Raw genomic sequence first — 13798 nt, 5'->3', positions numbered from 1 at the left:
TTGTGGCATGACAAAGCTGCAAGGCCAAGCCCCAGCCAGACCCCTGCTAAAAAGAAGGGTTCACCCCAAGAAAAAAGGGGGACCCAGACAGTGCGGTGATTCCAAAAGTACTGTAGGTCTGGCAGTTGCAGAAATCTGTGCTGACTGGGTTATTAACAATGATAGGGTCCAATCCTTAGAGTCTGGAAGCCCTAAGGAAGTAGGATTTAGATGCAGCTATTTTTAATCTCAATGATGATGCTTGTGTTTGTATCCAGGGGGCGCCTCCCTAAGGGTGTGTCTACACAGCGGCATTATTTCAGAATACCGGCCATTATTCCGAAATAACAATGTGAGTATCTACACAGCAATTCCATTTTTGAAATAATTTCGAAATAACGCGTGGCTTATTCCAACTTCTGTAAACCCCATTCCACAAGGAATAATGCCCATTCCAAAATAGCTATAGTGCGGATGCTCCACTGCTTCTATTTCAAAATAGCTCCTCCCCAGGGCCATTCAAACTAATTACTCCCCAGTGCCTCCTGGGGCTCTAAATCTAGGTAGTGTGTCCACATTAGGGAAGCCTGCCTCAGACTAATTTTGAGGCATCCCTGTAGTGTAGATGTGCTATTTTGAAATACCGGTAAGCTATTTCAGACTATTTCTTCCAGCATAGTTTGTTTTGAAATAAGCATGCAGTGTAGACATACCCTAAGAGATCAAGTAGTAGCCTTAAGCCAGATCAGCTGTGGTGAAAGCTTTGTATTGTTGACCATAACAGAAGTAGCTGGGGAACTAGGCTTTCAGGGGGTACAGTATATGGTGAACTATGACATGCTGAGATCTATGGAAGAATACATTCACAACATGAGGCACTTATAACATAGTGGAATTCAAGTCCTGATCATGTCATGTTTTATGGAGGGAGGCAAGAACATTGCCAAGGATTTAACAGATTTCCTAGTTGCTGCTAAAGAGGAAGTTCCTCCTGGTTGGAGATGACCAAGCATTAGCTATTGTTGATACTACATTTCAGTATAAGTTGGTTTTGCTGGGAGAAGGTATGTCACAGGATTGTTTGCCCCTTGTTTGCTGGTGCTTATAGAGAAAGAAACTATCCTATGGAAGAGGGTCTTCCAGAGACTACAGGTCCTCAAGGCTGAAGACCAATGGGAAAGACTTTATTTCGAGTTTGTATTGTATTTAATAATATAGTAGAACCCCAGTGAGAGAATTTTGTCTTGTATCTTTTTGGACTGTGGAGTTGTGTCCCTGAGAAAAGGAAACTGAGGAAGGGAGTGTCTGCAGCATCGTGCTAATTAGCAAATAGCACTAAAGTGTAGATAAATCCCTGGCTGGTGGGATTTTAAACTCTGATTAACATTGTCCTAGACCCAACACTGCTAACTGGTAAAGGACGTTTTCTTTAGTTCAAGCGGTGGGAGCCTGAGTCTTCAGAGCACCAGGATATGAGTTCTAATTCTACTGACAATGGAAAGTTCCAGATGACCACAGAATGCAACATAATCACAATCATGAAGCTCTCATTGGCCTTGGATTAGAAATAATATAAGGACACTGATGCCTCTTTCTAGTGATACAAAGTGATTAACACATGCTACCTGAATACAACCAGCAACCAGGAAATGCAGCTGAGCAGTTATTGCAATTACTGATATTGTACATGAGAGCCATTTATAATACCTGAGGCTGTGTCTAGACAGCTTTTCTCTTCCAAAAGAGGAAATGCAAATGAGGAAAATGGAAATGGAAATGAAGCACTGATTAGCATGTTTGCGTGCTTCATTTGCATATCTTCTTCCAATCCTTTTTTCTGAAGAGGTTCCCCCCCCCCCAAAAAAAAAAGCAGTCTAGAGGCGTTCTTTTGGGGGGGGGGAAAAAACCCTTTTTCGAAAAAACCCTTCTTCCTCAAAAAATGAAGTTTACAGGGTTTTTTCGCAAAAGGGTTTTGTCCAAAAGAACCGCATCTAGACTGCTTTTTTTCTGAAAAAAACTCTTCTGAAAAAAGGATCGGAAGAGGATATGCAAATGAGTGCACAAACATGCTAATCAGCGCTTCATTTGCATTTATGTTTTCCTCATTTGCATTTCCTCTTTTGGAATAGGAAAGCCGTCTAGACGCAGCCTGAAAGAGGCAATGATAGCCTTAAAAATACAATGTAATAAAGCACTGAAACACAGGGAGAAATGTCAGTAAATTAATGTTTCTTTTGCAGACCAGGAGAGATGGAAAATAGTAATTTTAACCCACTCGCAGTTACTGAGCAAATGGAATGTCACATTTGATCCGCTTCAATATGCATCTCTTTTCATCAATTGTTAAAAATGCCCCCAATAACAGCTTCAACCAAGTTGCTTTTCTGTTCCTTCCACATAAGGTACTATCCCTTTGGAAGAAAGAATGTAGCTCCCTATAGTGTTTTGTGCTGCAATCAGCTGACTAGATTTCAGCACTTATTAGCAATCAATCAAGACAGCTACAGAGGATTGCAGGCCAATTAAATGTGTAATTTTTGTTTAAATGTTTCTTCTTGATGTTTCCTCCACAATGAAGGGTGTTTTTTTAAGGCCAAGTGGCCAGATGGCCTTTGAGATTTCATCAATGTCAATAAACAAAACCAAGGTTAATTTGCATTCTTATTTCAGTTTCTGATGTATGCTGCCAGTTTCAGTTACCGCTTGAAACAGCCTAACAGGGCAGGCAGTGGGGTTAGCTTTTTGTCAAGGCCTGTCTGGCCTAAGTTGTTGAGACTTTTCAAATGAAAAAGTAGGAAATCTGTCACAGGAAGAATTGAGGGGTAGTTGCATGCCTGAGAATGGGATGGAGAATGCCCTCCCCCAGCCACCCAAGTTTAAAATGAAGAGCCATAATGAAGCATTATGAAAGCAATAGTCAGAGTGGATGGATACTATAATTACTTCTCTTGTAAGAGGTCAACCACACGTTCTGTAACAAGTAGCGAATATAGTTTGGCTTAGTCTGTAATAACAGATCAGGAGGAAGACACAATTGATACCCATTGCCAACCATGCCTCTGAATGATCACTGCGACTGCAGTTCTTTATTCTTCTCTTTCTTCTCACAGTCTCATTCAATATTGCCAAACACAAGAGATCAAATCAGACTGCCCCAAAACATGATGTTTTTAGCTCAAATAATATTTTATAGTCTGACTGTTTAAACTCCTCTCTATTCCTCTCCCAGTGCATGGGTTCTAATTTCAGGTTGAAAAGTCAACCTTTGATGAATACACAAATACACAGCTATGCCCACTGCCCGGATGTATACTCTACTCACCCTCTCCTCATCCCCAAGACAGGGGAACTGCTAGCCCTTCCCATTGCTGTCCTAGCCCAGCAGCAATGCTTACCTGTCTCCTGCTGCTCCAGGGCTTCTCCAGCCAGGACTCAGCAGCACCTGACTGCTCTCCTCCCCTGCCTCTGAGTCCCAGCAGCACCACTTTCCTGCCTCCCCCTGCTTCAGGTCTCTCTGCCATAAAACCATACCTATAAAGGCAGGGCCCAGTGGTTGGGCAGGTCTGAGTCTCCAGTCCCAAGGCTCTTGCATGAGCTCTTCCCTCATGCCCAGCCTTAAAAATTGCAGGATTGGGGTTGCTCCTCAGCACTGCAAGAGATCCTCCTGCTGGTGCCAAAATCCCATCATTTCCAATCAGTACATGAGACTAGGCAACACTACCTTCCCCTGGCTCTACAGTGCAAATTCCCCTTACCCAACACTGCCCCCAAACCGGAGGAGCTGTGAATCTGTCCTTTCAATTCCCACCCCCACTGTCCTATGAACTTCCAAGGCCTCTGTCCTGTCCTTCCAATCCTCCAGCACCCCTGAAATCTGCCCCCACTCTCCATCACTTTACCCATTCACTTTTCAGAGAGTCTCTTCTGCTCCTTGCATTCCTGTGTTCTGGTAATTCCCCTGCACACAAAACAGCAGCCATTGCCTGTGGGCATAGCTCCCATTGCACTGGAAGAAACAATGGGAGGTGGCAGGCAATGTTGTGCAGGGCAGCTCAGCTGCCACTTGCAGATAGGCTTGTAGGGAAATGGTAGCCATCTTCTGGCTTGGAAAACATGTCAGTTGGCAGCCTTGGTTAAAAATGAAAAACACCCAAAACAGTCAGAGATGTGATGAAATTGTGAGAGTCAGCACTACTGCTAAGGCTGTTCACTTTCTGTGGCTACCTCTCTCTCCTCGCTCTCCCCCTCCCTCCCTGCTTGGTTCAGAAGCCAAAACACCATACCATGCTGGAGCCTGGATAAGCTCCCTTATCTTTGATATCTCATTCTCTGTATACTGTATCTGATGCCAGTAGGAACAACTGGCATAGAGCAGATAACTTGAAGCTTTAGGAGTGGAGATTTGGGGGTCTCCACGGTGCAGGAAGACTCTGATTCTCACTTGACAGGGTTAAAACAAAGTGGGTGGGTGGGAACAGGGAGCAGAAGTTTGTGAAAGTGAGGTGGGTATCTAAATGTAGATCCCTACCACTGTGTAGGGCGTCAATACACCCCAGAGGTCCAGGCAATCTGCCAAACTAAAGTTTAAGTCATTATCAGAGGAAAAGCAGGCCACTTTCAGGGTCATAAGGAGGGAAGGGAGCATGAACAGGCCAGTGGAAAATGGAAAGACTTAAGATTTCCTCACCTCTCCATTCTTACAAGTTCATGGGCACCTGCAAAAAGACAAACAAAAAGTGTTTATTATACTAGTAAAAAACAATGGTTGCTATTTACAGTCAGCTTTAATGGAAAAAATATTAACGCAGAAAATTCAGAAATCCCTGTGCATAGTTTCCTGCTACAGGGTGAGCACTTTCACTGCTTTGAAATTGAGTGAGTAGCCCAGAGCTCTCATTTAAGGTGTTACATACACGAGTTTTGTGTTCAACTAAAAAGGCTGAGACATGGGCATATTACATCAGCAGTGAAAGGATTAAGTGTGGTGATGTATTCCAGCCCTAGTGACAGGGACCAGAATACCGGTATGTTCCTGGAACTGAAGCAAGACAATGCAATGGAAATGAGGTACTCCGAAATGCAGCACATGAGGGGTTAAAGCCTCAGATTCCTTTCCTTTTCACTGTACTTGTGTTTTGTTTTTCTGAGCAACATTTTCTGTTCCCATAAATCTGAGATTTGGTGGTTTGGACTAGAGGAACGGAAACTGACAATTCATCTGGAAAATGGATACTGAATCACGTGCTCTGGGGTTTGCAAGGATCTGTCTCTTCCCTCTTTGATTAATTTCTTCATTCAAACATTTCAAAGATGAATAAAAGTGGAAGCAGGCATAGCACAGGCCTTTTTACCTCACATGATTCAACACTGGCATCTTGACCTGCAGCTCCTCCTGCACCCTTCTACAATTTATGACCTTCAAGTCTGACTTGCAGAGCTCTCAGGGGCTGTGTCCAGACTCAGGGGTTTTTTCGAAAAAAGTAGCCTTTTTTCGAAAAAACTTCACCTGCGTCTAGACTGCAGCCGCGTTCTTTCGAAATTAAATCGAAAGAATGCGGCTTTTCTTTTGATGGTGGTAAACCTAATTCCACGAGGAAGAACGCCTTCTTTCAAAAGTGCTCTTTCGAAAGAAGGCGTTCTTGAAAGCAAACAGGCTTTTTAGAAAGAGAGCATCCAGACTAACTGGGTGCTTTCTTTCGAAAAAGCGGCTTGCTTTTTCGAAATTCTGCGTGCAGTCTAGACGCTCTCTTTCGAAAGAGGCTTGCAGTCTAGACATAGCCTGGGTTTTCTACTCCTCGTCACAAGGAGGAGGAACCCTGTCAACTTGCAAAATCAACAAATCAGGTTTTGAACATAAGATTCCAGACAGGAAGAGAAGCTTATAATGGATGAACCCTTTCTCCAAGGCTTGCTGTGGGCAGTCCAACAAGGTTATCCCAATGAAAAGCATCCAGATAAGGAGAGTGATCCATTATGACTTTTTTGTGTGAACTTTTTAAGTAGCAGGCGTCTTTCTGGCCCTTTGTTTTGGATTTCATATCTGTGCTGTGCTGTGCTGTGCAGTGCAGTAGAGCATCTTGTTTCCTTAGGGAAACTAAAGCAAAGTATAAACAATGAGGAGTCCTGTGCCACTTGAAGACTAACAAATGTATTTAGGCATAAGCTTTCATGGACTGCAACCCACTTCATCAGGTGCAACAATGTTAATTGTGATTCAGTGGCATTGGTGTCAATTGTAGTAATCAGAACTATATTTGCAAGACAATTGCACTTTACTGTATTTGTTCTTTCATTCAGGCTTATTGATGGAAGCGTCTCACAATGTGGCCACTCTCTCAACAGGCTCATGGCTAGAGCCCTGCACCGATATAAAATCTGTATGCACATCTGCATCTGCAAAAATGATCTGTGGATATCTGAATCCACATCTGTGGATGCAGCTACCCACAGTGATCCACAAATTTGCAAGGTTTTAGATACAAAATTTGTATCCGCATCACATACATATCCACAAAAATGAACCGGAGGTATCCACCTCCACAGATGCATATACCCACAGATGTAAAGCCGATAGCCATGGATTTGCAGGGCTCTACTTATGGCATGATTAGGAGTTTTGTCTGAGCTTGGACCTTAGGATTGGCCCTGATGTCACTAATATCAGTATTAGTGTTAACTGATGTTGAGGTTAACTATTATCTCACCACTGTTAATAGGGGCAGTGCTAATATTAGGACCAATACCACCACTATTACTACATCATAACTATTACTCCACATCATAACAACATCAACAGAGCAGATGGTTGGCCTGCTCTGCCAGTTTTCAGGGAGAGGATTCACACTCGGTGCTGTGACATGTCCCATCCATGTAGGGTCTGTGCTTTTGTGGTCATGTAAGTGTGCAAGGCAAGTAGTAAAAACTCTGCAGAGAGCTCCCTTGGCACAAGGGGAATGTTCACTTCACTGACACACAGCTGTCTTCTGACACAACATTCACCCCCTCAGAAGGCTTTTACCACATAAGTACTGCTGCTTTTGGAGGCTGCTTTCAGTCCCTGCAACAGAGCGCCAACAAAAAGTCTCTTTTCCATAAAGATGTGAGTAGATGTGATAAACTGGCATGACCTTTATACATGGTTAATTGTCTGCAATAAATATAGAGCAGGAGTGGTGTTTGGCTGCTCTGTGGATTATTTCATGACTAGAATTGCTTAGTGTAATGAAAATGGAGTGGATTTCATTATACGTCAAGTGTAACAAATATGCTACTTTGTCATAGGAACAACCAGTATTTTTCTGCTCCTTATTCTCCCTTGCTTTTCTCCTTTTGTCTGATTCCTGTGCCTCTTCCTTATTCATTTCTCCTTTCCCTTATCCTTTCCTTTCTTCCATCCATCGATCTATTCTTCCTTCTCTCAGTTAAAGGAGGCTGACGCTTGGTCCCCCATACGCCTTATTTTCCCAGCCCTGATCTTCTATTCAATTGGCATTCCATGGGTTTGAACAATTGGACTCTGTCAGGCAGATTTTCTAGTATTAATCCTGAAAATGTTGTGCTCTGATTCCATGATGCACAATTCATCAGCATTAACTACTATGTTTTCACTGGCTATAACAGTAGCATGATCTTGCAGCAGCACTGCCATCAATGGGAAACTCTGTGTTCAGGAGTGATCTCAGTCTTCTGTCACTCCCCTTTCTCTCCCACCCGCCGCCGCCGCCACCACCACCACCACCACCGCCTTGCCTAGCATAGAGGAGTGTACAGTACTCGCTGCTGCTATGGGGACCCCTTCTAACTTTGGGATTACTGACAGCTTTGAAAGAGAATTTAAGACACACACATGTCTTGAACCTTAAACCCTGCTCAAGGAAAGCCTGGGATAAGGGGAGTGATAGGAAAGGACAAGTTGAAAGGCAGGTCCAAGAATGAAAGAGTAGATTGCATTTGCCAGGCTCCAGTTTAATATCCTGACCTTCCCGGGATGTAGGGGGAATCTTTGCATACAGGGTGGGTTGGGTGTGTGGAGCGGAGCTTGCACACACTTTAGCACAAATCAGCAAACTGCTTGGAGCACTGCCCAGGCTTGCAGATTGTTCGTGTTCTGATGTTCCTCCCCCCTCACTCAGCAACTTGGAGTCTCAAATTGCTTGAGCTTCTGCAGTACACAAAAGAAGCTTGGAGGGAGGAGAAGAGGAGGAATATTCTGCAATACCGGAGTCAAGGGGAGGAGGAGGTAGTTCACCAGTATCTTCAGATCTTAAAGTCTCCAGTGTTCAGCTGCAACACCCTCTTGAACTCTCAGAGGAAGTAAGGAGCCTGAAGTTTGTGGTTAACTGTGTTGTTTGTTCTAGAAAGTGGATAGAAACTTAATAGATGGCAGAGGAGCTTCCATTTCTGAATTTAGCACAGTGTGAAACAAGGTACAACTAGGCTACTGCAAGCTTGTTTGTATCGGAATGATTCTCTATACAATGCATTTCTCATGGGCTAACCTTACAGATAGGCGACAGGGTCAGGGGGTGCCTTCTGAGTGCCACAAGCTGGCAGGCCTGGAGCGGGAATGAATGCGGATGGAGTCCATGACCAGCTGGGCAGGCAGAGGGCAGTGATACCCCAGAGAGCTTAGCAGGGAGGGTCAGGCCAGGCTTTCCCCTGGGTCTTAGTACTCAACTGCTCCTATCCCTGCACTCACTTTTAAAGGAGATGCTTTAATGTTTTTTTATTGTAATTTTTTTTTTTTGGCTTAAGTCCTTGGAGTCCTTTTTTTTTATGTTCAACAACTTTGATCTCCCTCCCTTTTTTCCCCCTTCAACGGAGGGTTTTTTTTGGGGGGGGAGGTGTTCGGTAGTTTTGTTTCAGCTATCTGGCAACCCTATATATATCCAGGGACTGGTGAACTCATTAACAGACAGCAAAATCATCACCCTTCCCTTTAAATTGAGGAAAGAATTTTAACACAGATTTTCAGGGAGACTTGTCAGCTGCAGTTCATTGTCCGTATCTGTGTGTGTATGCACAAGCTCATATAGCTTCCGTAGGTATTGTGCCCACAAGCATGCCCATAGTTACTGCATGTGTAAACTGGCTATGTAGGAGCACAGATGTATGTGCTGCACATGCCCATTTGTGTGAAGGTCTGTGTGCAAATGTTGTCATGTGTTTTATGTAAGTGTGTGGGGGAGATGGAAAGAGCTGGGTAAATACTGTGATCATTTCAAATAATTCATTTGGATTTTAGAGCATTTGACTTTGGCTGTGTACACACCCCTCTGTGCTCTCTTCCCAGGAGTCAGAGGTCAAAGTAAGAGGGTGTGCCCAGCTCCAGCAAGAATTGGCTGAGCTGTGGCAAAAGCCAGCAGGGAGCCATTTAAAGAGCTGTCAGGGACCTGGATTGCAATAGGACAGTACCTGTAAGAAATGTTAAGTAACTTTCACTACTGCCAGGAGTATTCCCTTAATGAAACTCCCCAGCAGGAATGTTCACAGAAAAGTACAGGTTAAGTGTATATCGCCAAGTGCCCACAGGAAATCCCTTTCACATTTGTAATCAGGAGTGCTCAAAGCAAAAAGCTGATTCTGCTGCGATGCATGCAGATAAATGCTGGAATTCAAATCTGTGGAACACAACACAGTACAAAAGGCATCTGCCTTAATCATTCATTCCTTCTGTCTGTCTATTGTAGCACCACCTTTACTGAACCTTGGCCAGAGCCTATTGCCAGCTGTAGCAGAGCAGCATTGAGATTGTGTTGTAACCCTGCCATGCGCCTTCACTTTGTTGGATGGAATATTTTCTTTTATTCCAAGAGTTTCACCATAGGTGCATCTGATGTCCTGAAAGGAAGAAACTGCTGGTCAAACTTGAATCTGTATTTATGAAGTTTTGGGGCAGGGAATTTCTGTTGATGGTGGTTTGGGTTTTTAAGCAAGTGGTGCTAGTGAAGGGGTATACGTGTGAGCCTTTGTATAAAGCTGTGTGATTTTTTTTTCAGTTCATTAGCCATACTGAAAAATATGGACCCAAAATTATTGTTCGTACATTTTAACAACTGAAAAGTTGGAAAAATTGTTTGGAGTCAAACAAAACGTTCTGAGAATGCTGCCGAAGGTACGACACAGCCTCTCAGCACCTGAATGAGGCTCAAGTTCAGCAGTGGCTACAGTACAACACCTTCAGCTACCTATTTACTCAGAAGTCAGCATGCCTGAAAATACTGGCTTGTCACAGAGGACCAGACCTGGTGCATAAACGAAATTACTTTCTCTGGCTCTGGCTCTTCAATTTGACTTGATCTATATTGTTGAGCCGACTATTACCTTGAATAATTTTTATAATATTGCTTCTCCCGAGGCACCATGGGCACTGGACGCCAATTGAGATAAAACTTTAACCGGCAATATCATTTTGGGAGGAGCAGAATTATCGTTTGAGCGCCACGTGTTTGCAAACTGTAATAACTGAAAAAGGTTGATGCCATATTTTTGTTAAAGAGGAGTTGTTTCTCTGGAACTCCATGCCCAAATGACCCCAAACTTTGAACACTAGCCCCCCCAAAACCCTGATGAAGCATAGTGAATGCCAAAGCAATCTGGGTATGCATGTGGATTTTAGAGCACTTTAAAAACTGTCTGTTAGTAAACAGTCTCACTCGTAATTTATGGGGTGCTACTACCCTGGTTTAAATACATAAGACATGCCGCCCTGGTATATATACCCTATGTATTAATTCAAAACAAAAAGGATTTAGAACAACAAATTATCACAGTAAGAATGAACATAAGCTAAGTTGTATCATTTAGGATAAAACTGCTATGCATGGGGAACTTTACAGAGTTCCCGCAAAGGCCATTTGTGGAGGGAGGCATGTTTCAACCCCAGACTCACAGGTGTACAGAGGGACCTTGTAGGTAGCTATCTCCCTTTACGGTGGTGCTAACTTGAAGCTTTTTAATATAATGTCTTAGCCTTAGACCATTGACTATAATACAGTGAATAAATACGCATTTTAAATTGGCGCAGCTCTAAAAAAAATCAAATTCAGATTAAAAACCCAAGATTAACACTTTTTAAAAATCAGTCACACCTTTAAAATCACCAGCTCCAAAATAATTTACAAAAGTAAGTTTTAAAGTACTATTAGGAGTTCCTTATTTCATTGAGGTCAAAAGTAGCCTTTCATGGACATACTTTCATCTTATTTTTATAGTCAGCCAGGCAAATCCGGCAAGAGCCTGTATAACTGAAATATTTTGCACTGAGTAGGAAAAATTGTAATATCTGATGTGATGTCATAGAAAGCAACACGGCCAGGAATGGAAATAGCCATTTGAGTCTCCAGTAGCAGTAGAGGTTACAAGTCAAGAAACACTGATACGTCTTCAACTTGGCCAGCCCCACATGCCAACATACCTCCCTTTCACATAAGCTATCTGCATAATTTGGAAACAGAAAACTGTAAGGGCCCTCTTTATCTTATTGCTGTTCCAAATACGTAAATATTCTTCATAACTCTAGCTATTCATTAAAAGATAATGCCAAATAGACATTATTTGTTTTGTAAAAAATTAGCATCTCCAGTTGTTGGCGTATGTCTTCTTATCTGAGCTTACTTGAGGTTTTCATGCTTTTACTTATAATCCTAAACAAGTCAGGTTCAGAAAAGCCCAAACAAAAAATTAAGGAACAGTAAATTTTCAAAAGCCAACGGAACTTTAGAGAATGTGTCCCGGTGAACTGTTCCTCCAGAGACAGAGCTTTGAGAGCAGCTGTTGTTGATTCACATTCCCCTACCTCTGTGCTGAGTAAGGCAGCTGCAATGTTACTTGGCAAGCAAAACATTCTCCTTACAAATTTGTTTTGCATAACCTTTAACTTACTAGGATTCTTTCAGGTCAAATTTCCTCATGATGGTATGTGCAAGATTCTGCAGTTCAGTGCGAGTGCAGGGTCTGGGCCCTGCCTCTTTTCTGCCTTCCCATTCTCCCTTTGGGATGCTGCATCTCTTTGGGAGCACAAAGAAGGAGTCCTGATCCCCACCAATGGCAGGAACTGTGAGTATGTGAGAGTGAGAAGGTCCCAACTGCCCTCCCCCTGTTGTGTAACCACACAAGGGCCATGGGCCATCAGGCCCTGAGAATTATGTTGATTAATGCTGAGTAATTAGAAAACAAGTAGTCCTGTAGCACCTTAAATACTAACAAATATATAGAATCATGAGCTTTCATGGGCAAACCCCCCTTTCTCAGATGAGCAGAGTGGTGGTTACACTGAGTTATGTGGACAATTTGTCCACAGAAAAAGGGGCAGCATTTGTCTATTGACCAGTTGTGAAATGTTTGCCTCTCTGTAATGTGCGGCATGACCATGCGCTCTGCATTTGTATGTTACAAGGCTAAACACAGGCTCAGTGGATGAACATTCATACTTCCTTGTTTTGTGAGGGGCATTGCAAGACCCCTTCCCCAGTCAGTTTGTTCCGTCACTGCTACATATCCTTTTTCCTTGACCTCTGCTTAAAGGTGACTTGCAAAGCAAAAATTTAACCAAGTTAAACTCAGATTTAAGTCCCAAATGGAGCGGAATTGTGGGGTTGCAGCAAAGAAATAAGTTTAAGCTAAACTTTTCAAATTCATTTCTCCTTGCACGCATCATCAAAATCCTACTAGTTCTTGGTTTAATGACTATCTCATATATCTCAAACTGCATTATTATCTGACATCATTACAACCATGACTAGCATTGATTCCAGACAGACTTTCATATATGTTGATGTCACATTTTGGGACACATGTCCAGTGACTCAGGAACTGCTAAGAGAACCTTTTAGAAGCCAGAGAAAAGATATTGAAATGGTTAAACTTACTTCCTTACAGACTGCTCCCTACAGCCTGGTTATCTGGGACATTCAGCAAGTCACTCTCTGTTAACTAAGTGTTCATTTTTGCTTTGCCATTCATTTTAAAGCATCCATAAGTTTTGCACAGGTCAGTGCTCCATGGGGCAGAGGGTCCTGTACCTAGGGTTACTGACATAGTGGCACAACAGCACCAACACGGGACCCTCCTTTCAACTGGAGATTGATGTTGAAATTTGCTGCTATATTTCAGTAATTACATTTCACCAGATTGTGCAACACAAATCACTTCTCTAATTTATATTAGAGCAACATAGTTACCCACATCTCCCCAGCTTGATAAAATGTCACCACAGCCAGGACTTAAATTCTCATAAACTATTTCCCAAAGCTCCCTATCATTCCCCTTAGCACTTTGCGGCTGAGACTTCAGCCCCGAGGGGCATATCAGAGCTTGGGGCTTCAGCCGTGTGGGCTGAATTTAAACCTTGATCACAGCAAAAGATGGTCTGTTGCTGTTCACTCATAAAAAGAAGACTCATTAGAAGAATGTGAGCAGGGCTCTGCCTGGGTTCCAACTCCTCTCTTGAGCTATCTACATGCTTTCCTAGGGCTACTGGGGGCTGGAAGGAGGAGACATTCTTCTGGGATTCTGTTGCCAAACAAATGTAGAATATAGGAAGTGGGTTTTTTTTTTTAGAATGTTATAGTGGTAACTAATTTTTTCAGTTATGTGAGTAGAAGAAAAGCAGAATAGAAGGGCTATTTCTGTTACATAATGGAATTCAAATTAGGGGATACGAAAATTAACACTATATTTCAGAAAATGTGTCTGCAACAGTAGAAGAGACTTGATGTGACCATGTGTCATGATGTAATCAAAGTACCCCACCACACCCAGGCACACTTTAAAACTTGCTGTTGCATATTTACAGCATTATTAAGCTGCTCCGCCCTCC

At 42.8% G+C, this 13798-nt stretch overlaps 2 protein-coding genes across 11 annotated transcripts in view; one reads left to right on the top strand and one right to left on the bottom strand.

Moving 5' to 3' along the window:
* CDH23 (cadherin related 23) overlaps positions 1-13798 on the top strand; it is a 576749-nt gene that overhangs the window by 473764 nt on the left and 89187 nt on the right. The window contains exons 1-2 of one of the 9 annotated variants that reach the window (XM_075934959.1): positions 7812-8292; positions 9978-12036. The exons of 6 other annotated variants lie outside the window; for them this stretch is intronic. In XM_075934959.1, the coding sequence (XP_075791074.1) occupies positions 12025-12036 (12 nt within the window). In that variant the 5' untranslated portion in view covers positions 7812-8292; positions 9978-12024. Of the gene's footprint in view, positions 1-7811; positions 12037-13798 lie in introns of those variants that run through there. 2 more of the 9 variants (XM_075934958.1, XM_014572732.3) reach the window with 2 other exon arrangements.
* VSIR (V-set immunoregulatory receptor) overlaps positions 1-13798 on the bottom strand; it is a 42896-nt gene that overhangs the window by 5401 nt on the left and 23697 nt on the right. For both annotated transcript variants that reach the window (XM_075934961.1, XM_006121492.4), the window contains one exon: positions 4667-4694. In XM_075934961.1, coding sequence (XP_075791076.1) covers positions 4667-4694 — 28 coding nt within the window. The remainder of the gene's footprint in view (positions 1-4666; positions 4695-13798) is intronic.

This window comes from Pelodiscus sinensis, chromosome 8, assembly GCF_049634645.1.
Source record: "Pelodiscus sinensis isolate JC-2024 chromosome 8, ASM4963464v1, whole genome shotgun sequence".
Lineage (NCBI taxonomy): Eukaryota > Metazoa > Chordata > Testudines > Trionychidae > Pelodiscus > Pelodiscus sinensis.
This window is presented reverse-complemented; position numbering and strand designations above follow the sequence as displayed.